Genomic DNA, 23,390 nt, shown 5'->3' with positions numbered 1-23,390 from the left:
AGCGCTAACAAGTGAGTTCTAACAGGTGAGCTCCTACAGGTGAGCTCCTACAGGTGATCTCTTCCTCTGCCTGTCAGGTAATAAACCTTTTCAACCATCAGCAGCGTCTGATCAACCAGGTCTGATACTAGAGGAACATTTAATACTGGTTTCAATAATTGATATGACACGATTTAGAATTTTAGAATTTAGAGTACAGTTAGAAAATATTTAATTGTTTCATTTAATTTAAGAGAACCGAGTGGCCCAGTGGTTCGCACTGATGCCTCACAGCTAGAAGGTTCTCCAGGTTCTCCAGGTTCTCCAGGTTCTCCATCTTCCTCCCACAGTCCAGAAACATGCTGAGGTTAATCAGTGATTCTCAATTGTCCGTAGGTGTGAATGTTTGTCTCTGTGTAGCCCTGTGATAGACTGTTACCTGTCCAGATGAACCTGTGATAGGTTGTCACCTGTCCAGCGGGGTTAGACTCCAGCCCCCCATGACCCTGAGGATAAAATGATGGATGGATGGATGGATGGATGGATGGATGGATGATGAATGGATGGATGGACGCATGGACGGATGGACGGATGATGGATGGACGGATGATGGATGGATGGATGGACGAATGGATGGATGGATGGATGGATGGACGGATGGAAGGATGATGGATGGATGGATGGATGGATGGATGGATGGATGGATGGATGGATGGATGGATGGATGGATGGATGCTGATGTTCTGTGGAGTCTCCCAGCAGTTAGTGAGGTTGAGTTTCTTCAGATGTTCTTCCAATCACAAAGCTTAAATGTTGTTTTTAATGAACAGTAACAGTGAAGAAGAGAACTAAGCTGCTAGATGCTATTTGGAATTAAAACCAGTCTCTGATTTCTTTTAAAAACAGGAAGAAGAAACCAGAAACAGTAAAACCAAGTTCCTGACTCCATGAAGTAAAGTCCAAATATTCAGTTCATTCCTTGTTGCAGTAAAACGTCCTGAATTATCAACAGAAGCAGAAGATGTTTGATTTAAGTTTTATTTTCGATAAATATAAAAGATTAGACACAAAATAATCCCAAACAAATACAGTGACAAATAAAAAGGAAATCTTTTATTTTGATATCCGTCTTATTCTGAAAAACTACCGCCTGTGTTCCGGGTGTCCGTCGGTCAAAGCGGTCCGGGTCGGTGTGTCGGTGCAGCGGAGTGAAACTGAAGGTTTTGCTCCTAAAGCCTTGTGTTTAAGGTTGGTAGTTGTTTGTTTGTTTGTTGTTTACGTGTTGACGTGTTGTTTGCTGACGGGTTGTTTGTATCCTGTTTCGGTAAAGCGACGCTCTAACGGCAGCGGAACTAATGCTAACAGTTAGCCTGTTAGCTCCACGGTTCATTCATCCGCTGCAGCAAACGTTCCTAAAAGGTTTAATTAACGTTCCATAAAGGTTTGATTAAAGTTACCTAAAGGTTTAAATAATGTTCTGACAGTTAGTGTCGGGATTTAAAACGTGTTTTAGGTTAAAAACCGTCAGAAGCTGTTTAAGGTTTCAGGTTTTACTTCTTTAGAAAAACTTTTCAGACTGAAATCTACACAAGATTTTACTGCTTTGGTCTTAAAAACTACAATATTTAATCTCCTCTTTTCATCTGTGATGCTCCAAAACACCAAAATCAGGAATATTAATCCATTAAAACATTAAAACTTAAATATTAATCCATTAAACCACCAAAATCAGGAATATTAATCCATTAAAACATTAAAAACTTAAATATTAATCCATTAAAACACCAAAATTAGGACTATTAATCCATTAAAACATTAAATTAGGAATATTAATACATTGAAACACCAAAATCAGGAATATTAGTCCATTAAAACATTAAACTCAGGAATATTAATCCATTGAAACATTAAAATCGGGAATATTAATCTGTATTTTCATAATAATGTTGATGTTCTTGTTGTATTTGAATGTATTTTTTTGTCTTTAATAAATAGGAATTGTAGGAATAAATGACAGAACACCTGGACAGGTAGATGATCGTCTGTTTGTGTTTCCAGGTGAAACCTGATGTCATGGCTCACATCACCATCAACCAGTACCTGCAGCAGGTAACCTTCTTCTGTGGTTTGATCATCTGGTTCTTCTTCTGTGGTTTGATGTAGCTCTGTGGATGTGGGCGGCTGTGGCTCAGGTGGTAGAGCGGGTCATCCAGTGATCGAAGGGTTGGCGGTTCGGTTCCTGCTCTGTTCTAGTCACGTGCTGTTGTGTCCTTTAAGACACCTGGCCTCCAGTGCAGCTACTCACACTGCTGTATTGGTGGTGGTCGGAGGGCGGATTGGCAGCCAAACCTCCGTCAGTCTGCCCCAGGGCAGCTGTGGATACAAATGTAGTTTACCACCACCAGAGTGAGAATGTGTGAGTGAATGAATAATGGATCCATTGTATGCGCTTTGAGTATGCCTTAATAGAAAAGCACTATATAAATCTAATCCATTATTATTATTATTATTATTGTCTGGTTCTTCTTCTGTGTTTTGATCATCTGTTTCTTCTTCTGTGTTTTGATCATCTGTTTCTTCTTCTGTGGTTTGATCGTCTGGTTCTTCTTCTGTGGTTTGATCGTCTGTTTCTTCTACAGATCTACGAGGCCATCGATAACCACGACGGTTCGTTCTGCGCTGAGCTCCTGTCCTTCAAACATCCCCACGTGGCCAACCCCCGCCTTCAGGTGAGGCCCCGCCCCCCCAGTTGCTGTCAGCGTTGCGAGGATACACACTCACCTGTGTTTGTGTTGCAGCTGGCGAGTCCCGAGGAGAAATGTCAGCAGGTTCTGGAGCCGCCGTACGACGAGATGGTGGCAGCTCACCTCAGGTCGCTGACTACTGATTATTGATTACTGATGACTGATTATTGATTAGAGATTAATCAGCCAGATGTTGCTGTTCTGATAGAAACTTCTAGTTTTTGTCCTGTGGCTGATAAAATGTGATTGATTTAGTTTAAATGAATCAGAGCAGCAGCACGTTGATTCTTCACTTTGATTGTATTTATTGACCTACCTGAACGCTGTGATGTCATTGTGACAGGTGTACCTACGCTGTGGCCAATCACGACTTCATTGAGGCCTACAAGTTCCAGACGCTCGTCGTTCAATATCCTTCAGAACCGCACAGAAACTGATCAATAACGGTAATCAGTAATACTAATCACTACTAAAACTGATCAGTAATCACCTCCTTGACCCTAAACGTCCTTCCTCAGAGCCTTCCAGTCCCACAAAGAGGAGAACTGGTGAGTAGAACATTGCAGGAATGTTGCAGGAATGTTGCAGAACGTTGCAGAACATTTCCGTGTTGTTTCAGGGCACTGCCGGTGATGTTCTCCATCACTCTGGATCTGAGGATCTTCGCCAACAACGTGAGACTTTTCTAGTTTGGTTGTTCTCAGATAACAGACGGACTCAGTTCTCTACATCTAATGCTTATACATTTATTATTATTTAGAGTCTTTGTATGGAAATAAAAATATAAATGTACTTAATATAATGAGCTGGAACACTGAAGAAGAAGACCTCCCTGTGTGGCTGAAAGCTCCAACTTTCATGTTTCCAGGCAGAGCAGCAGCTGCAGAAGAAAGCTAAAGGTCAACCAGGAGAGATGCTGGAGAAAGCAGCAGAACAGCTGATGAGCTGCTTCAGGGTGTGTGCCAGTGACAAGTACGTATAGTACTACAGTATTTATAGATATAATACTATATAATACTATATATATATATATATATATATATATATATATATATATATATATATATATATATATATTAGGGCATCAATTCAAGCCGACAGCTTCACCTCAATGTAAAAGGCGTTGCTGTTAGCACCAGAGCTAACGTTAGCTACGAGTCATGCTAACGGCTAACGGTGTAGCCATCCCATAATAGACCACTTTTCTAGACAGTGCTTGAGTTTACAGAAAGTCTTAAAATGTTGAATAAAATCGCTATAATTGCACTTAGATTTGCAGTAATCTGTGAATGTAGCAGACAGATGAAAAATGCAGATAAATAGAAATGAAACATTTTTGTGTTTTAAGTTTTTACTCCATTGAGGCTCTGCCTCCTTGGAGGAGGAATAACCTAAACAACAAAAATATCTCTTTTAATAACTTAATTATAAGGGTTAGGGTTAGGGGGTTGTGTTCCAACTACTGGGGTATCACACTTCTCAGCCTCCCCAGGAAAGATTACTCTGGGATGCTGGAAGGGAGGCTCCGACTGATAGTTGAACCTCAGATTCAGGAGTAACAATGTGGATTCCGTCCTGGTCGTGGAACGGTGGATCAGATCTTTAATATTGTGGAGCTGCTGAGGGGGTCATGGGAGTTCGACCTGCCAGTCTACATGTGGTTTGTGGCTTTGGAGAAGGTCTACGACCGTGTCCCCCGAGGGGCTCTGTGGGGGGTACTGAGGAAGTATGGCGTACTGAGGGAGTATGGAGTACTGAGGGAGTATGGAGTACTGAGGGAGTATGGGGTGCCAGGCTCACTGATACGAGCCATTCGGTCCCTGTACAACCAAAGTGAGAGCTGTGTCCACATACTCAGCACAAAGTCAGACTCATTTCCAGTAGGGCTGGACCTGAATATTTGGTCATGACGGTGGTATCCGAATATTTATTTTGAGATCTAAATATTCGGACCGATCGTAATGTGCGGCTCGCTCCGTTCTGTTACATTCCGTCCGTCGTTGGACGTTACGGACCAAACCGAATATTCGGATATTCGTCATTAATCGGGCCCGAATATCCGGAGCCCAGAAACTGCTATTCGGGCTAGCCCTAGTTTCCAGTGGGTGTTGGACTCCTCCAGGGCTGTCCCTTATCTCTCATCCTGTTTGTGGTCTTCATGGATCTCAAGGATCAGCTGGGGTGAGGAGGGTGTCTGGTTTGGGGACCTCAGGATCACATCTCTGCTTTTTGCAGATGATGTGGTTCTGTTGGTTCCTCAGACCTTCAGCAGCACTGGAGTGGTTTGCAGCTGAGTGTGAAGCGGTGGGGATGAGGATCAGAACCTCCAAGTCCGAGGCTATGGTTCTCTGATGGAAACCGCTGGATTGCTCCCTCTGGGTTCGGGGGGAATTGCTTCCCCAAGAGAAGGAGTTCAAGTATCTCAGGATCTTGTTCAGGAGTGATGGGAAAATGGAGCTAGAGATGGACAGGAGGATTGGTGCAGCGTCAGCAGTAATGAAGGCGTTGTACCGAACCGTTGTGGTGAAGAGGGAGCTGAACCTCAAGGAGAAGACTCCAGTTTACCGTCCATCTACGTTCCAACCCTCACCTATGGTCATGAGCTCTGGGTAGTGACCCAAAGAATGAGATCATGGATCCAAGCGTCTGAAATGAGCTTCCTCCGTAGGGTGTCTGAACTCAGCCTTAGAGATAGGGGGAGAAGCTCAGACATCTGGAGGGAGCTCGGAGTAAAGCTGCAGATCCTTCACCTTTAAAGGAACCAACTGAGGTGGTTTGGACATCTGATTCAGATCGTCCAGGGAGACTTCCTTTGGAGGTTTTCTGAACACGTCCTCCTGGGAGGAGACCCCAGGGTAGACCCAGAACCTTCTGGAGGGATTATATATCTCATCTGGCCTGGGAACACCTCAGGATCCTCCAGGAAGAGCTGGAAAGAGGAAGGGAATAGATAGAAGGATGGATATACACTATATTGCCAAAAGTATTGGCTCACCTGCCTTGACTGGCATATGAACGTAAGTGACATCCCATTCCTAATCCACAGGGTTCAATATGACGTCGGTCCACCCTTTGCAGCTAGAACAGCTTCAACTCTTCTGGGGAGGCTGTCCACAAGGTTTAGGAGTGTGTTTATGGGAATTTTTGACCATTCTTCCAGAAGTGCATTTGTGAGGTCACACACTGATGTTGGACCAGAAGGTCTGGCTCTCAGTCTCCGCTCTAATTCATCCCAAAGGTGTTCTATCAGGTTGAGGTCAGGACTCTGTGCAGGCCAGTCAAGTTCATCCACACCAGACTCTGTCATCAATGTCTTTATGGACCTTGCTTTGTGCACTGGAGCACAGTCATGTTGGAAGAGGAAGGGGCCAGCTCCGAACTGTTCCCACAAAGTTGGGAACATGGAATTGTCCAAAATGTGTTGGTATGCTGAAGCATTCAGAGTTCCTTTCACTGGAACTAAGGGGCCAAGCCCAGCTCCTGAAAAACAACCCCACACCATAATCCCCCCTCCACCAAACTTTACACTTGGCACAATGCAGCCTGACATGTATGGTTCTCCTGGCAACCACCAAACCCAGACTGGTCCATCAGATTGCCAGATGGAGAAGCGCGATTGGTCACTCCAGAGAAGGCGTCTCCACTGCTCTAGAGTCCAGTGGTGGCTGCTTTACACCACTGCATCCCACGCTTTGCATTGCACTTGGTGATGTATGGCTTGGATGCAGCTGCTCGGCCATGGAAACCCATTCCATGAAGCTCTCTGCTGAAGCACTGTTCTGGAGCTAATCTGAAGGCCACATGAAGTTTGAAGGTCTGTAGCGATTGACTCTGCAGAAAGTTGACCACCTCTTGGCACTATGCGCCTCAGCATCCGCTGACCCCACTCTGTCAGTTTACGTGGCCTACCACTTGGTGGCTGAGTTGCTGTCGTTCCCACACACTTCCACTTTCTTATAATACAGCTGACAGTTGACTGTGGAATATTTAGGAGCAAGGAAATGTCACGACTGGATTTGTTGCACAGGTGGCATCCTATCACAGTTCCACGCTGGAATTCACTGAGCTCCTGAGAGCGAGCCATTCTTTCACAAATGTTTGTAAAAGCAGTCTGCAGCCTAGGTGCTGGATTTTATACACCTGTGGCCATGGAAGTGACTGGAACACCTGATTCTGATTATTTGGATGGGTGAGCGAATACTTTTGGCAATATAGTGTATGTATAAATGCACCAGTGTGACAGCGACAAATACGTTTACTGTTATATTATATATATAATACTACTTATACATGTATTAATACACCTGCAGTTTGCAGTACAGTATATAGTACGTTGTGTACTACATGTGTATATATATATATATATGTATATATATATATGTATATATATATATATATATATATATATATATATATATATATATATATAACAGTGTGTACTACATGTATATATACTACAATGTGTACTACGTGTGTGTGTGTGTGTGTGTGTGTATATATATACTACAATGTGTACTACATGTGTGTATTTTCTACTCTCCAGTCGTGCAGGAATTGAGGACTCTAAAAAATGGGGGATGATGTTTCTGAGCAACCAGCTGTTCAAGATTTACTTCAAGGTGAGGTTCAGGTATTGATGGTTATTGGAGCCTATTGACTGATTATCAGTGTGTTTGGTATTGATTGGAGCCTATTGATTGATTATTGGTGTGTTTGGTATTGATTGGAGCTTATTGATTGATTATTAGTGTGTTTGGTATTGATGGTTATTGGAGCCTATTGATTGATTATCAGTGTGTTTGGTATTGATTGGAGCCTATTGATTGATTATTGGTGTGTTTCGTATTGATTGGAGCTTATTGATTGATTATCAGTGTGTTTGGTATTGATTGGAGCCTATTGATTGATTATTCGTGTGTTTGGTATTGATTGGAGCCTATTGATTGATTATTGGTGTGTGTGGTATTGATTGGAGCTTATTGATTATTAGTGTGTTTCGTATTGATGGTTGATTGGAGCCTATTGATTGATTATTGGTGCGTTTGGTATTAATTGGAGCTTATTGATTGATTATCAGTGTGTTTGGTATTGATGGTTGATTGGAGCCTATTGATTGATTATCAGTGTGTTTGGTATTAATTGGACCCTCTTGGTTGATTATCAGTGTGTTTGGTATTAATTGGAGCCTGCTGATTGATTATCGGTGTGTTTGCAGATCAATAAGCTCCATCTGTGTAAGCCTCTGATCAGAGCCATCGACAGCTCCAACCTGAAGAACGACTACAGTCCTGCTCAGAAGGTCACCTACAAATACTACGTGGGCCGCAAGGCCATGTTCGACAGCGACTTCAAACCAGGTTATTGATGATTAATTATTGATATTTATTATTAGATCATTACATTTTTTAATATTTAATATCCAGGATTCAGAAATGTCTAACGTGTAAAATAGTGAAGTGTACTGCATTTACAGAATATGAACAGCAGGTAAACCTGACTTAAACTTGATCTAAACCCAACTGAAACCTGACTTAAACCCAACTTAAACCTGACTTTAACCTGGTCTAAACCTGACTTTAAACTGACTTAAACTTGACTTTATCCTGACTTCATCCAGAAGTTAACCTGACTTTAACCTGACTTTATCCCAACCTAAACCTGACTTTAACCTGACTTTCACCTGACTCCAACCTGACTTTAACCTGACTTTATCCCAACCTAAACCTGACTTTAACCTGACTTTCACCTGACTCCAACCTGACTTAAACCTGACTTTATCCCAACCGAAACCTGACTTTCACCTGACTTTAACCTGACTTTATCCCAACCTAAACCTGACTTTCACCTGACTTTAACCTGACTTTCACCTGACTTTATCCCAACCTAAACCTGACTTTAACCTTACCTAAACCTGTAGTCTAGTAACTAGTTGAGTTAAACCTGGTTTTATTTCTGCAGCTGAAGAGTTCCTGTCCTTCGCCTTCCATCACTGCCATCGGTCGAGTCAGAAGAACAAGAGGATGATCCTGATCTACCTGCTGCCAGTCAAGATGCTGTTGGTAAGGGGATTATAATAATAATAATAATAATAATAAATTTTATTTATAAAGCGCTTTTCCAAAAACTCAAAGACGCTGTACATAAAATACAATAAGATAAAACAAAACTGTTAATTAAAATCAATAGATAGTAAAACAAGTTCAAGATAAAATACAGAATCACTTAAGGAAAGCAGATCTAAAAAGGTGAGTCTTTAAAAGGGATTTAAATGTGGTGAGGTTGGTGCAGTCACGGAGGGCATGGGGGAGTGAGTTCCAGAGTGTGGGGGCGGCAATGGCGAAGGCTCTGTCCCCCCAATGTCGCCGGCTGGTCCTGTGCGGGATGGAAAGGAGGTTTGTGTGGGAGGAGCGGAGATTCCTGGGGGGGGTGTAGGGGAGGAGCAAATCGGTAAGGTAAGAGGGGGCAAGATTATGGATGGACTTGAAGGTGAGGAGAAGCAGTTTGTACTGGATGCGGTGTGAAATGGGGAGCCAATGGAGGTTCTGCAGGACGGGGGTGATATGGTCGTGAGAACAGGTTCGGGGTGAGGAGTCGGGCAGCAGAGTTTTGAATGAGTTGAAGTTTATTGAGAACTTTGGAGGTGGAGCCGAAGAGAATGCTATTGCAGTAGTCAAGGCGGGAAGTGACGAAGGCATGAATGAGGGTTTCAGCGGCTGAGAAGGAGAGGAAGGGGCGGAGACGGGCGATGTTGCGGAGATGGAAATAGGCAGTTTTGGTGATCTGATTAATGTGGGGTTCAAAAGTGAGGTTGCTGTCAAATATCACACCGAGGTTGCGGATGTGAGCAGAAGGAGATAGGGTGGTGTTATCAATGGTAATGGGGGGGTGGGGAAATGGTGTGAGTGATTTAGGTCCAATAAAGATGAGATCAGTCTTGTCGCAGTTTAGCAGGAGAAAATTTTTCCTCATCCAGGATATAATGTCGGCCAAGCAGCTGGAGAGAGAGGGGGAGGGTGGTGGTGGCGGTGGTGTTGGTGGAGATGTAGAGTTGGATATCGTCGGCGTAGCAATGGAAGTGTAGGTTGTGGCGGCGGATGATGTTGCCGAGGGGGAGGAGGTACAGGATAAAGAGGAGGGGGCCAAGGACCGATCCTTGAGGGACACCATGGGACAGGGGGGCGGTGGCGGATGTGCAGTTGTTGACCTTGATGAATTGTTGTCGATTTGTGAGATATGATGTGAACCAGGTGAGGGCGGTGCCGGTGATGTTAATGGAGGATTGAAGGCGGGACAGGAGGATGGAGTGATTGATTGTGTCAAATGCTGCAGAGAGGTCGAGAAGAATGAGGATGGTGACTTGTCCAGAGTCTGAGGAGAGGAGGAGATCGTTGGTGACCTTGAGGAGAGCAGTTTCAGTGCTGTGATGAGAGCGGAATCCGGATTGAAAGGTTTCATACAGGTTGTTGGAGGTGAGATGAGTTTTCAACTGGGCAGCGACGACACGTTCTAATGTTTTGGATAAGAAGGGGAGGTTGGAGATGGGTCGGAAGTTGTGAGGGGAGGTTGGATCCAAACCAGGTTTTTTGAGGATGGGGGAGACAGAGGCGAGCTTGAGGGGTGAGGGGACACAGCCAGTACTGAGGGAAGTGTTGATGATGTTAGAGATGAGGGGGGAGATAACAGGGAGGCAGTTTTTGAGGAGGTCAGTGGGGATGGGGTCCAGGCAGGATGTGGAGTTTTTAGTTCCAGTGATGAATTTGGGCAGGTCCAGGGGGGAAACGGGCGAGAAGTGGGCCAGGGGGGGAAAGTTCAGAGGGTTTGGTGGAGGAGAGGGGGATCAAGTGAGGTGGGAGAGGTGACAAGGCTGCTGTGGATGGAGATGATTTTGTTATGGAAAAAAGAGAGGAATAGGTTGCACTTGTCAGTGGTGAACGAGTTTGAGACGGTGTCCGGGGGGGCAAGGAGTTTATTGACAGTTGAGAAGAGGGACTTGGGGTTGTTGGAGCTGGTATTGATCAGGTCAGAGTAGAAAGTGGACCGTGCAGATTTCAGGGCGTCTTTGTATTGTTGGAGGAAGTCGGAGTAGGCTTGACGGTGAACTGTCAGGTTTGTTTTCTTGACAAGACGTTCCAGCTGTCGTTTATGGGCTTTCATGCGGTGGAGTTCGGGGGTGTACCATGGAGCAGAGTGGGAGAAAGTGACTAATTTGGATTTGAGGGGAGCAAGCTGATCAAGACAGGAAGAGAGAGTATGATTATAGTGGTTGATGAGGTCAGTGGGGTTATTGATTGATGGGGGAGGGGAGATGGACAATGCAGTGGTCAGTGAGGCGGAGAATACAGAGGGGGAGAGTGATCTAGTGTTTCTAAAAAAGATTGTCCGTTTTTCCTTGGGCAGGGGGTGGGGAGGCTGATGTCCATAGTTATTGCTAGGTGGTCAGAGATGGAGAGATGACAGCTGGAGATATTTAGGACTGTAAGACCAGAGGAGCAAACCAGATCGAGGATGTGTCCATGGTTGTGGGTGGGGAAATTGACATGCTGGGTGAGGTTGAGTGATTGTAGGAGGTCTAGGAAGTCAGAGGCAGATTTACTGTGAAGGTTGTCCATGTGAAAGTTGAAGTCACCAAGGATGAGGACTGATGGAGATGTAGCTAATAGCTGGGTGGCAAAGTGGGAAAAGTCAGGGAGAAATGAGGGGTTTGGTTTAGGTGGGCGGTAAATGATAGCAGTGACCATTGGGGTGGGACCGGGTAATTTAAAAACAAGGTGTTCAAAGGAGGGGGAGGCAGGGATGGAAAGTGGGATGGTTGTGAAGACCTGTTTGTGGATGACTGCGATGCCGCCTCCTCGACCTTCTGGGCGGGGTGAGTTGAGGTACGTGTATCCGGAGGGAGTGGCTTGATTGAGTGGGTAGAAGTCCAGTGGTTTGTGCCATGTTTCGGTTAGACAGAGGAAGTCCAGTTTATTGTCCAGGATGAATAATTGTAGAATGGGGCCTTTGCTGGTGACGGAGCGGGTGTTGAAGAGGGCAAAGTTCAGGTGAAGTGTGGATGTGTGATTAGGGGAGGGCTTCTGGGGACAAGGCTGTGAGGTCCGTGGAAGTGGGCGAAGGTTAGCAAAATGGCAGTTTCTGAGGGAGGGCTGCCGAGGTTGTCTGAAGCTGATGATGGTGGGGATTTGGCAGCTAGTTGAATTCTGGTAGAGCCGGGGTGACGGGCAGGGGGAGCCAGAGGGGGGAGGCAGTGGGTGTGCTGGAGGGGAAGATGGGGGGAGTTCCAGGTGGGGACAGAGGGGGGCGCTGTAGCTGGGAGGCGGTTCAGTGGAGCGTGAAGAAGAGATGGATGTAAACACTGGCACTAGTCAGTCTGAAGTGTGGACGGTGTATTGGATATTTGAGACTAAAAGTGATCTGCCGGACCTGTTTGGATGAATGCCATCACTGTTAAAATATTCTGGCCTGTTCCAGAAACAGTTAAAATTGTCAATAAAGTTAATTCTGCTGGCACAGCAGAACGAGCTAATCCAGGTGTTCAGGCTGAGCAGTCTGCTGAAGCGCTCAGAATTGTTGTTCACCATTGGTAGGGGCCCGCTAATAAAAATAGACTTTCCGCAGTCTTTCAGTAAGTCCGTCAGATATTGAAAATCACGTTTTGTCTGCTCAGACTGGGGGCGCGCTGTGTCGTTGCAGCCGACGTGAAGGATAATGCGGTGTACAGAGGAGGGGAGTGAGCGGAGAACGGAAGGAATTTTAACAGCGATATCTGCAGCTGTAGCACCGGGGAATGACAGTGTGATAGCGTTAAAGAACCTGATGCCTCTCATGATACTGTCGCCAATGATGAGCGTAGTGGGGGCGAAGAGTGGGGCAAGTGGTGGACGGGAGGTTGTGAACTTACGGGAGAGGTGGAGTGGAGGGCTTCCAGCTGAGGTTGCGTCGGGGCTGGTGTGCAGAGGAGCCGCCGCGGGTGCCAGCTGTCCCTGTGGCTCGGTGTCGGTAAGGGGGGAGGTGATGGTGGAGCGATGGAAACGCAGCGATGAGGAGTCTACAAACTCGCGTTGTAGACAGCTGCTATGATGGTCCAAATCTTTGCCGACGGACCCGGCGGAGTGGCGGCGAACCGCGTCCCGCAGCAGACGTCGTCGGGAGGTTGCGGAGGATATCCGGGTTTGGGACCGCTGGGTTTGTTGCTCTCCGGAGGAGGACCGAGTGCTGCCGGTCGCCCGCGGAGGGGAGACCCTGCAGGTGGAGCCAGGCTGAGCCCGGGGGCCACCGCACGTTTGCGCGGAGGTGGTCTTTGCGCCGGCGTCCAGCGGCGACCGGGAGGTAGCCGCCCCCGATGAGGAGGCCGGCTGATCCGCAGCGTTGGACGTCGGGGGGTCCAGAGCCTTTGGCGGTCCGTCGGCTGTTCGGATGGGAGCCGTAGAGGCTCCGGCAGCTGGCAGGTTGGAGGAAGAGGAGGCGTCGCCGCCGATCAGCGTCGCCGCCGGGTTGGCGGGCCGGGGCTTGGCCGGTAGGGACAGAGCCGCAAAGCTGATGAGATTTGGTCGGGCCGGGGAGACGGTGTGGTCGTTGCAGCTGCTTCTGCCACGAATGACAACCTCGGACCAGGATGGATGTCGGTTTGGAGTTGAGCAGGACGAGGGCCGAGGGCTGACGGGGACCCACGGGAGGGTGTCGTGGAGGGAGGACTGGACTGAAGCGAGGTAGCGGGACTGCTTGCAGGCGACGTTCATGTAGGAGGTGAGTATATCTGATTTGATTTTTAGCTCCTCGGTTAGACGACGGATGTCTGCCTTCAGGCGGATGATGGTTGTGTTGGCTGCATCTAGATCAGAGGTGTGGGGGGCGGACAAGGAAGTGGTGTCCGGTGGAGAGTCCCTGGCTGTGTCCGCCATGTCCCTGGCTTCCGAAAGAACTAAACAGTGAACTAGGTTTGTTTCTGTGGTGCTATAGAGCCCTAATCTGCTGCTGTTAGCATCCAAACACTGTAACACACCGACGTGATTGAGCCACCGCAGCTAGCTAGCCGCTGCTGATAGCCACTGTCCGTTAGCAGTTAGCTGCGGTTAGCCTCTGACCGGCGGCTCCGTCCAAGTCTGAATGTTCTTTACAAGGTGGTTTACGCTCAAAGTCTTTTCATCAGAAGGTGTAGCTTTGTACAAAAATAAAAATCTGTCAAAAGTCTGTCACGGCAGGACAAGGAGTTTGTCTCGCTGCGACTAATAGTAATGTGGGAGCGGGAGCCCGACAAAACACGTCCTTCCGTCAGCCGACATCACGTGGTTGCTATAATGGTTAATTCAATTTTCAATTCAATTTTATTTAATTTATATAGCGCCAATTACAGTCAAATTGTCTCGAGACGTTTTACAGAACCCATATGCCTGAACCCCAGAGCAAGCCAAAAGGCAACAGTGGCAAGGAAAACACCCTTTTAACAGGGAAAAAAAACCTCGAGCAGAACCCGGCTCTAATGTGGGTGGACCCATCTGCTGCTGGCCGGGCGGGTTGAGAGGGACAGAAGAGGTAGAGAGGTAGAGGTAGTGGGATACAGATAGAGAGGTAGAGGGGTAGAGGTAGAGGATTACAGTTGGTGGGAGAACAACCACACTTCTGAAGCATCCAGCTCTGGGACCAGGGACACTTGGAGAAAGGACACAGGGAGAAACAGAGTGAGTGTAATGCAATAATGGTACATATAGTAAATACAAAGATAGTTAGAGAAGGGCTCAGTGCATCAAGAGAGGTCCCCCAGCAGCCTAGGCCTATAGCAGCAGAACTAGGGGCAGACTAAAGGGACGTCAAGAGGGGAAGTCAGTTGTGCAAATGAAAACACCAGCTCACCCCGTCAGGGTCCCCCAGTCAGCCCTAACTATAAGCTTTGTCAAAAAGGAAGGTTTGAAGCCTGGTCTTAAAAATAGAGAGGGTGTCCGCCTCCAGAACCCAAACTGGGAGCTGGTTCCACGGGAGAGGCGCCTGATAACTGAAGGCTCTGCCTCCCATTCTACTTTTAGAGATTCTAGGAACAACAAGTAAGCCTGCAGTCTGAGAGCGAAGAGTTCTGCTAGGATAATATGGTACTATCAGGTCTTTAAGATATGATGGAGATTGGTTGTTAAGAGCTTTATATGTCAGAAGAAGGATTTTGAATTCTATTCTAGATTTAACAGGAAGCCAATGAAGAGAAACCAGCATCGGAGAAATACGATCTCTCTTGCTAACTCCTGTCAGTACTCTGGCTGCAGCATTTTGGATCAGCTGTAGATGTTTTAGAGAGCTTTTGGGACAACCTGATAATAAGGAATTACAGTAGTCAAGCCAAGAAGTAACAAATGCATGGACTAGTTTTTCTGCATCACTCTGAGACAGGGTGTTCCTGATTTTCACAATATTTCTCAGGTGGAAAAAGGAAGTCCTACAGATTTGTTTTATGTGTGAGTTAAAGGACATGTCCTGGTCAAAGATAACACCGAGGTTCCTCACAGTAGTACTGGAGGCCAATGTAATGCCATCCAGAGTAACTATATACTTTGAAAGCAATTCTCTAAGATGTTTGGGGCCAAATACAATGACTTCAGTCTTGTCTGAATTTAGTACTAAGAAATTATAGGTCATCCAGGTCTTTATGTCCTTAAGACAATCTTGCAGTCTGCCCAGCTGATTAGTTTCATTTGGCTTCATAGATAAATACAATTGAGTGTCGTCAGCGTAACAATGGAAATTAATACAGTGCTTCCTAATAATATTGCCTAAGGGAAGCATGTATAATGTGAACAGTATTGGTCCTAAGACAGAACCCTGAGGAACTCCATGATTAACCCTAGTATGCTCAGAAGAGTCATTGTTGACATGCACAAACTGGAACCTGTCTGATAAGTAGGATTTAAACCAGTCCAGTGCTGTCCCTTTAATGCCAATACAATGTTCTAGTCGCTGTAATAAAAGTTTGTGGTTGATTGTATCGAATGCCGCACTAAGGTCCAACAAAATAAGTATAGAGACCAGTCCATTATCTGACGCTATGAGAAGGTCATTAGTAACTTTCACCAGAGCTGTTTCTGTGCTATGATGCACTCTGAAGCCTGACTGAAACTCTTCAAACAAGCTATTCCTTTGTAAATGTTCACATAATTGATTTGCAACAGTTCTTTCCAGAATTTTAGAGAGAAATGGGAGGTTAGAAATTGGTCTATAGTTGGCTAAAACATCTGGATCTAGAGTAGGCTTTTTATGTAAAGGTTTGATTCCAGCAACCTTAAAAGCCTGTGGTACATAACCTGTTACTAGAGAGAGATTAATCAGATCTAACATTGAGGAATTAATTAAAGGTAAAGCCTCCTTGAACAGTCTAGTTGGGATAGGATCTAAAAGACATGTTGATGGTTTGGATGTAGAAACTATTGAAATTAGTTCAGACAGATGTATGGGAGTGAAAAATTCTAAATATCCATCTGGTCTTACAGCCAATTCTAAAGTATCTGTACTCGATGATACATCTGTGACATTTGCAGGAAGGGCCAGATTAATTTTTTCTCTAATCGTAATAATTTTATTTGTAAAGAAGCTCATGAAGTTGTTACTGCTCAAAGCTAAAGGAATACAAGGTTGAACAGAGCTCTGACTCTTTGTCAGCCTGGCTACAGTGCTGAAGAGAAACCTGGGGTTGTTCTTGTTTTCCTCTATTAAAGATGAATAATATGTTGTCCTGGCATTACCAAGAGCTTTTTTTATAAATTACTAGACTATTTTTCCAAGCTACATAAACTTCCTCTAAATTAGTGGAGTACCACTTCCTTTCCAGCTTTCGGGACGCCTGCTTTAAAGTCCGCAGCTGGGAATTCTACCAAGGAGCAGGTCCTCTCTGAGATAGAACTTTCTTTTTTACAGGTGCAACACTATCAAGTGTTGTACGCAGTGAGGCTGCAGCATTAGTAACAATATAATCCACTTCTGTGGGGGTAAAATTATAATATTTCCCTTCCATTTTATCAGTAAGTGGTGCTCAAGTAAATAGAGAGGGTATTATTTCCTTAAATTTAGTCACCGAATTGTCAGACAGACATCTACTGTAACGATGTTTATTCTTAACTCCTATACAATCTATTGTTGTAAATTGAAATGTTATCATAAAATGGTCAGAAAGAAGAGGGTTCCGGGGAAATACTGTTAACTGTTTGATTTCTATGCCATAAGTCAGAACGAGGTCAAGGGTGTGATTAAAACTATGATTTGGTTTCTTTACATGCTGAGAAAACCCAATTGAGTCTAATATTGAATTAAAAGCAGTCGTAAGGCTGTCACTGTCCACGTCAACATGAATGTTAAAGTCACCCACAATAATGACTTTATCTGAGCTGAGCACTAAATCAGATAAAAAGTCTGAGAATTGAGATAAAAACTCAGAATAAGGAGCAGGAGGACGATATACAACAACAAATAAAACTGGTTTCTGAGCTTTTAAATCTGGATTAGAGAGACAGAGTAAGATTTTCAAATGAACTGTAACTAGGTTTAGGTCTCTCGTTCATTTTTAAGCTAGAGAGGTAAATTGCTGCCACTCCTCCTCCTCGGCCTGTGATTGGAGGAACATGACAGTTAGTATGACTAGTAGGAGTTGATTCATTTAGATTAACATATTCTTCCTGCTGCAACCAGGTTTCAGTCAAACAGAACAAATCAATCTGGTTATCAGTTATCAAATCATTTACTAACAGAGATTTAGACGAGAGAGATATAATATTTAACAGACCACATTTAATTGTCCTGTTTCTTCGCTCAGTTGAAATAGTGGTATTCATTTTTATTAGATTTTTATGGTTACTATATCTTTTGTTTATTTTTGAATTGTTTAATTTATTGCATTTTGGTGGTCGGGGGACAGACACAGTCTCGATAAAGCTAACTGAATTACTGGAGGGTGACAGCTGAGAGGAAACTGCAGAGAGGTGTGGAAGACTACAACTCTGCATCCTGGTCTGAACTCTGGGTTGTCATGCTTTAGGAGTTCTAATAAAATCAGCCATATTCCTAGAAATGAGAGCTGCACCAGCCAAAGTGGGATGGATGCCGTCTCTCCTAATCAGACCAGGTTTTCCCCAGAAAGAGCTCCAATTGTCTATAAAGCCAACGTCGTTTGCAGGTTATACTGGTTTTACTGGTTCGAGCCTTTATACTGGTTATACTGGTTAGAGCCGTTATACTGGTTTTACTCGTTAGGGCCTTTGTGCTGGTTTTACTGGGTTATGCTTTTTAGACAGTCCTTTGTACTGGTTTAAAATGGTTCTACTCAGTTATGCTGGTTAGGCTGTCCTTTATACTGGTTATACTGGTTCTACTGGGTTATGCTGGTTAGACGGTCCTTTGTGCTGGTTTAAACTGGTTTTACTGGGTTTTGCTAGTTAGACAGTCCTTTGTACTGGTTTAAACTGGTTTTGCTGGTTAGACAGTCCTTTGTACTGGTTTAAAGTGGTTCTACTGGTTCCCAGTTCTCCCAGTCTGACTGCAGGTTGTTGTTTCAGGGCCACATGCCGACCCATCAGCTCCTCAGGAAGTACGACCTCATGCAGTTTGCTGACGTCACCAAGGGCGTGAGGTGAGCAGGGGGCGGGGCTTCAGGTGATGACATCACAGCGTCAGGTGGTCTGACAGATGCTGATGTGTTGCAGTGAAGGAAACCTGCTGCTGCTGAACGAAGCTCTGAACAAACATGAGACATTCTTCATCCGCTGTGGCATCTTCCTGATCCTGGAGAAGCTGAAGATCATCACCTTCAGGAACCTGTTCAAGAAAGTGTGAGTTACCAAAATAAAAGTCTGAACTATCACCTTCAGGAACCTGTTCTTCAAAATAAAACTCCTAAATATCACCTACAGGAACCTGTTCAAGAAAGTGTGAGTTACCAAAATAAAACTCCTAAATATCACCTTCAGGAACCTGTTCAAGAAAGTGTGAGTTTCCAAAATAAAGCCCCTAAATATCACCTACAGGAACCTGTTCAAGAAAGTGTAAGTTACCAAAATAAAACTCCTAAATATCACCAACAGGAACCTGTTCAAGAAAATGTGAGTTACCAAAATAAAGCTGATATCACCTACAGGAACCTGTTCTCCAAAATAAAGCTCCTAAATATTACCTACAGGAACCTGTTCAAAAAAGTGTGAGTTACCAGAATAAAGCTCCTAAATACCACCTGCAGGAACCTGTTTAGGAAAGATGATAGATGGATGATTGATGACTTCATGTTCTCGTATCTCCAGGTATCTTCTGCTGAGGACCCACCAGTTGGATGGATGATTGATTGATGGATTGATGTATTGATAGATGGATTGATGGATTGATTGATTGATGAATTACTTTACGTTCTCTGGTATCTCCAGGTATCTCCTGCTGAGGACCCACCAGCTGCCTCTGGATGCCTTCCTGGTGTCTCTGAGGATGATGCAGGTGGAGGACGTGGACATTGATGAGGTTCAGTGCATCCTGGCCAACCTGATCTACATGGTGAGGACCTACAGGTAGACTCACCTGAGCAGCAGGTGGAATGGAGCTGATCTTCTCCTTCTTCTTGTCTCTGCAGGGCCACATTAAAGGCTACATCTCCCAGCAGCACCAGAAGCTGGTGGTCAGCAAACAGAACCCGTTTCCTCCTCTGTCCTCGGTCTCCTGAACCCACAATCCTCTGGGCCGCTGCACACCTCAATCCTGCTTTTCTACTCTTTTATTTTGTACTGTTGAATTAAACTGCTAGTTTGTAGAACATCCATCTGATTGGTTATTCTCTGAGCATTCTGGGTAATGGAGTCTGTTTCAGTAGAACTTCTAAACACTTTATTAAAGTCCTGCAGCTCTGGGGAACCAGATCATCTCAGAGATGTCTTCTGCTCTAAGATCATTCCTGAATGTTTCAGAAGGGCTCGTTCCAACATCATGTACCTGAGACTCATCAAACGGTCCCACATCGTCTACCTGAGACTCATCAACCATTCCCACATCGTCTACCTGAGATTGATCACACGTTCCCACATTGTCTACCTGAGATTCATCACACATTCCCACATCGTCTACCTGAGATTCATCAAACGTTCCCACATCGTCTACCTGAGACTCGTCAAACGTTCCATCATCTACCTGAGATTCATCAAACGTTCCAACATCGTCTATCTGAGACTCATCAAACGTTCCATCGTCTACCTGAGACTCATCCAGCGTCCCATCGTCTACCTGAGATTCATCAAACGTTCCAACATTGTCTACCTGAGATTCATCAAACGTTCCAACATTGTCTACCTGAGATTCATCAAACGTTCCATCATCTACCTGAGACTCAAACATTCCAACATCATCTACCTGAGACTCATCAAATGTTCCATCATCTACCTGAGATTCAAATGTTCCCACATCATCTACCTGAGACTCATCAAACGTTCCCACATCGTCTACCTGAGACTCATCAAACGTTTCCACATCGCCTATCTGAGACTCATCAAACGTTCCCACATCGTCTACCTGAGATTCATCGAACGTTCCTACGTCATCTACCTGAGCCTCATCAAACGTTCCATCATCTACCTGAGATTCATCAAACGTTCCAACATCGTCTACCTGAGATTCATCAAACATTCCAACATTGTCTACCTGAGATTCATCAAACGTTCCATCATCTACCTGAGACTCAAACGTTCCAACATCATCTACCTGAGACTCATCAAATGTTCCATCATCTACCTGAGACTCAAACGTTCCCACATCATCTATGTGAGACTCATCAAACGTTCCATCATCTACCTGAGATTCATCAAACGTTCCAACGTCATCTACCTGAGATTCATCAAACGTTTCAACATCGTCTACCTGAGACTCATCCAACGTTCCATCATCTACCTGAGATTCATCAAACGTTCCAACATCATCTACCTGAGATTCATCAAACGTTCCATCATCTACCTGAGACTCAAACATTCCAACATCATCTACCTGAGACTCAGACGTTCCCACATCGTCTATGTGAGACACATCAAACGTTCCCACATCGTCTATGTGAGACTCATCAAACGTTCCATCATCTACCTGAGATTCATCAAACGTTCCAACATCGTCTACCTGAGATTCATCAAACGTTCATACGTTGTCTACTTGAGACTCATCAAACATTCCATCATCTACCTGACACTCAAACGTTCCCACATCGTCTACGTGAGACTCATCAAACGTTCCCACATCGTCTACGTGAGACTCATCAAACTTTCCATCATCTACCTGAGATTCATCAAATGTTCCAACATTGTCTACCTGAGATTCATCAAACATTCCAACATTGTCTACCTGAGATTCATCAAACGTTCCAACATCGTCTACCTGAGACTCATCAAACGTTCCATCATCTACCTGAGATTCATCAAACGTTCCAACATCATCTACCTGAGATTCATCAAACGTTCCATCATCTACCTGAGATTCATCAAACGTTCCCACATCATCTACGTGAGACTCATCAAACGTTCCAACATCATCTACCTGAGATTCACCAAACGTTCCAACATCGTCTACCTGAGACTCATCAAACGTTCCAACATCGTCTACGTGAGACTCATCCAACGTTCCATCATCTCCCTGAGACTCATCAAACGTTCCCACATCGTCTAGGTGAGACTCATCAAACGTTCCAACATCGTCTACCTGAGACTCATCAAACATTCCATCATCTCCCTGAGACTCATCACACGTTCCCACATAGTCTACGTGAGACTCAAAAAAAGGTTCTTACATCTTCTATGTCCTTAACCAGAGAAGGAACATTTTATTTTACAAAAATTTAAAAAATTTGGAACCATCTCCAACTTTTCTGTCTTCTGTCTGTTTGTTTGGATGTTCTGCATCTTTATTGAATCTTTACATCTATTTTACCCAAAATACAGGAAAAAGAAATCAACATATAGTTCTTCCTTGGTCTTTTTACGCTACTTTTGGGTTGTTCCATCCATCCATCCATCCATCCATCCATCCATCCATCCATCCATCCATCCATCCATCCATCCATCTTCTACCGCTGGTCCGGGTCGGGTCGCGGGGGCAGCAGCTTTAGGAGGGAAGCCCAGACCTCCCTCTCCCCGGCCACATCATCTAGCTCCTCCCGGGGGACCCCAAGGCGTTCCCAGGCCAGCTGGGAGACATAGTCTCTCCAGCTTGTCCTGGGTCTTCCCCGGGGCCTCCTCCCAGTGGGACGTGCCCGAAACACCTCACCGGGGAGGCGTCCGGGGGGCATCCTAATTAGATGCCCGAGCCACCTCATCTGGCTCCTCTCTACACGGAGGAGCAGCGGCTCTACTCTGAGATCCTCCCGGATGGCCGAGCTTCTCTCCCTATCTCTAAGGGAGAGCCCAGCCACCCTGCGGAGGAAACTCATTTCAGCCGCTTGTACCCGCGATCTTGTTCTTTCGGTCACTACCCAAAGTTCGTGACCATAGGTGAGGGTAGGAACGTAGATCGACCGGTAAATTGAGAGCTTCGCCTTTCGGCTCAGCTCCCTCTTTACCACGACGGACCTGTACAGCGCCCGCATTACTGCGGAGGCCGCAGCAATCCGCCGGTCGATCTCTCGCTCCATCCTTCCCTCACTCGTGAACAAGACCCCGAGGTACTTAAACTCCTCCACTTGGGGCAGGACCTCATCCCTGACCCGGAGAGTGCACTCCACCCTTTTCCGCCTGAGGACCATGGACTCGGATTTGGAGGTGCTGATCCTCATCCCAACCGCTTCACACTCGGCTGCGAACCGATCCAGTGAGAGTTGGAGGTCCTGGCATGATGAAGCCAACAGGACCACATCATCTGCAAAAAGCAGTGACGGAATCCTGAGGTCACCAAACCGGACCCCCTCAACACCCTGGCTGCGCCTAGATATTCTGTCCATAAAAATTATGAACAGAATCGGTGACAAAGGGCAGCCCTGGCGGAGTCCAACTCTCACTGGAAACGAGTTCGACTTATTGCCGGAGATGCGGACCAAGCTCTGGCACCGGTCATACAGGGAACGGACAGCCTGTATTAGGTGGTCCGTTACCCCGTACTCCCGGAGCACTCCCCAGAGGGTTCCCCGAGGGACACGGTCGAAAGCCTTCTCCAGATCCACAAAACACATGTGGACTGGTTGGGCAAACTCCCATGCGCCCTCAAGGACCCTGCTGAGGGTGTAGAGCTGGTCCACAGTTCCATGGCCGGGACGAAAACCACATTGCTCCTCCTGAATCCGAGGTTCGACTATCCGGCGGACCCTCCTCTCCAGTACCCCTGAATAGACCTTCCCGGGGAGGCTGAGGAGTGTGATCCCCCTATAGTTGGAACACACCCTCCGGTCCCCCTTTTTGAAAAGAGGGACCACCACCCCAGTCTGCCAATCCAGAGGCACTGCCCCCGATGTCCACGCGATGTTGCAGAGGCGTGTCAACCAGGACAGCCCCACAACATCCAGGGCCTTGAGGAACTCCGGGCAGATCTCATCCACCCCCGGGGCCCTGCCACCGAGGAGCTTTTTAACTACCTCGGCGACTTCGACCCCAGAGATGGGAGAATCTACCCCCGAGACCCCAGGCCCCACTTCTGAATCAGAAGGCGTGTCGGTGGGATTGAGGAGGTCTTCGAAGTACTCCCTCCACCGATTCACAACGT

At 45.8% G+C, this 23,390-nt stretch overlaps 1 protein-coding gene across 1 annotated transcript; it reads left to right on the top strand.

The window, feature by feature from the left end:
* Window positions 1-1,117: 1,117 nt before the first annotated feature.
* On the top strand, window positions 1,118-19,486 carry pcid2 (PCI domain containing 2). Its single transcript, XM_023266420.3, has 15 exons — window positions 1,118-1,227; window positions 2,038-2,088; window positions 2,619-2,708; window positions 2,778-2,851; window positions 3,067-3,132; window positions 3,230-3,271; window positions 3,343-3,397; window positions 3,592-3,695; window positions 7,267-7,342; window positions 7,939-8,080; window positions 8,682-8,782; window positions 18,245-18,318; window positions 18,392-18,517; window positions 19,103-19,226; window positions 19,303-19,486. Exons 2-15 carry the CDS (start codon window positions 2,053-2,055, stop codon window positions 19,390-19,392), a joined length of 1,200 nt encoding a protein of 399 aa, XP_023122188.1. The 5' UTR covers window positions 1,118-1,227; window positions 2,038-2,052; the 3' UTR covers window positions 19,393-19,486.
* The last annotated feature ends 3,904 nt before the right edge of the window (window positions 19,487-23,390 follow it).

Source organism: Amphiprion ocellaris, chromosome 24 (assembly GCF_022539595.1).
Source record: "Amphiprion ocellaris isolate individual 3 ecotype Okinawa chromosome 24, ASM2253959v1, whole genome shotgun sequence".
In the NCBI taxonomy this organism is placed as follows: Eukaryota; Metazoa; Chordata; class Actinopteri; family Pomacentridae; genus Amphiprion; species Amphiprion ocellaris.
The sequence above is the reverse complement of the archived record's forward strand: the minus strand, read 5'-3'. Positions and strand labels throughout refer to the sequence as shown.

Bases quoted from the DNA above. Each gene is read 5' to 3' on its own strand.
- pcid2 (XM_023266420.3), top strand. From the start codon at position 2,053: ATGGCTCACATCACCATCAACCAGTACCTGCAGCAG. The intron at 3,133-3,229 runs ATATCCTTCAGA...TTGACCCTAAAC, and splicing joins TTCCAGACGCTCGTCGTTCA to GTCCTTCCTCAGAGCCTTCC. The intron at 3,398-3,591 runs GTGAGACTTTTC...TCATGTTTCCAG, and splicing joins TGAGGATCTTCGCCAACAAC to GCAGAGCAGCAGCTGCAGAA.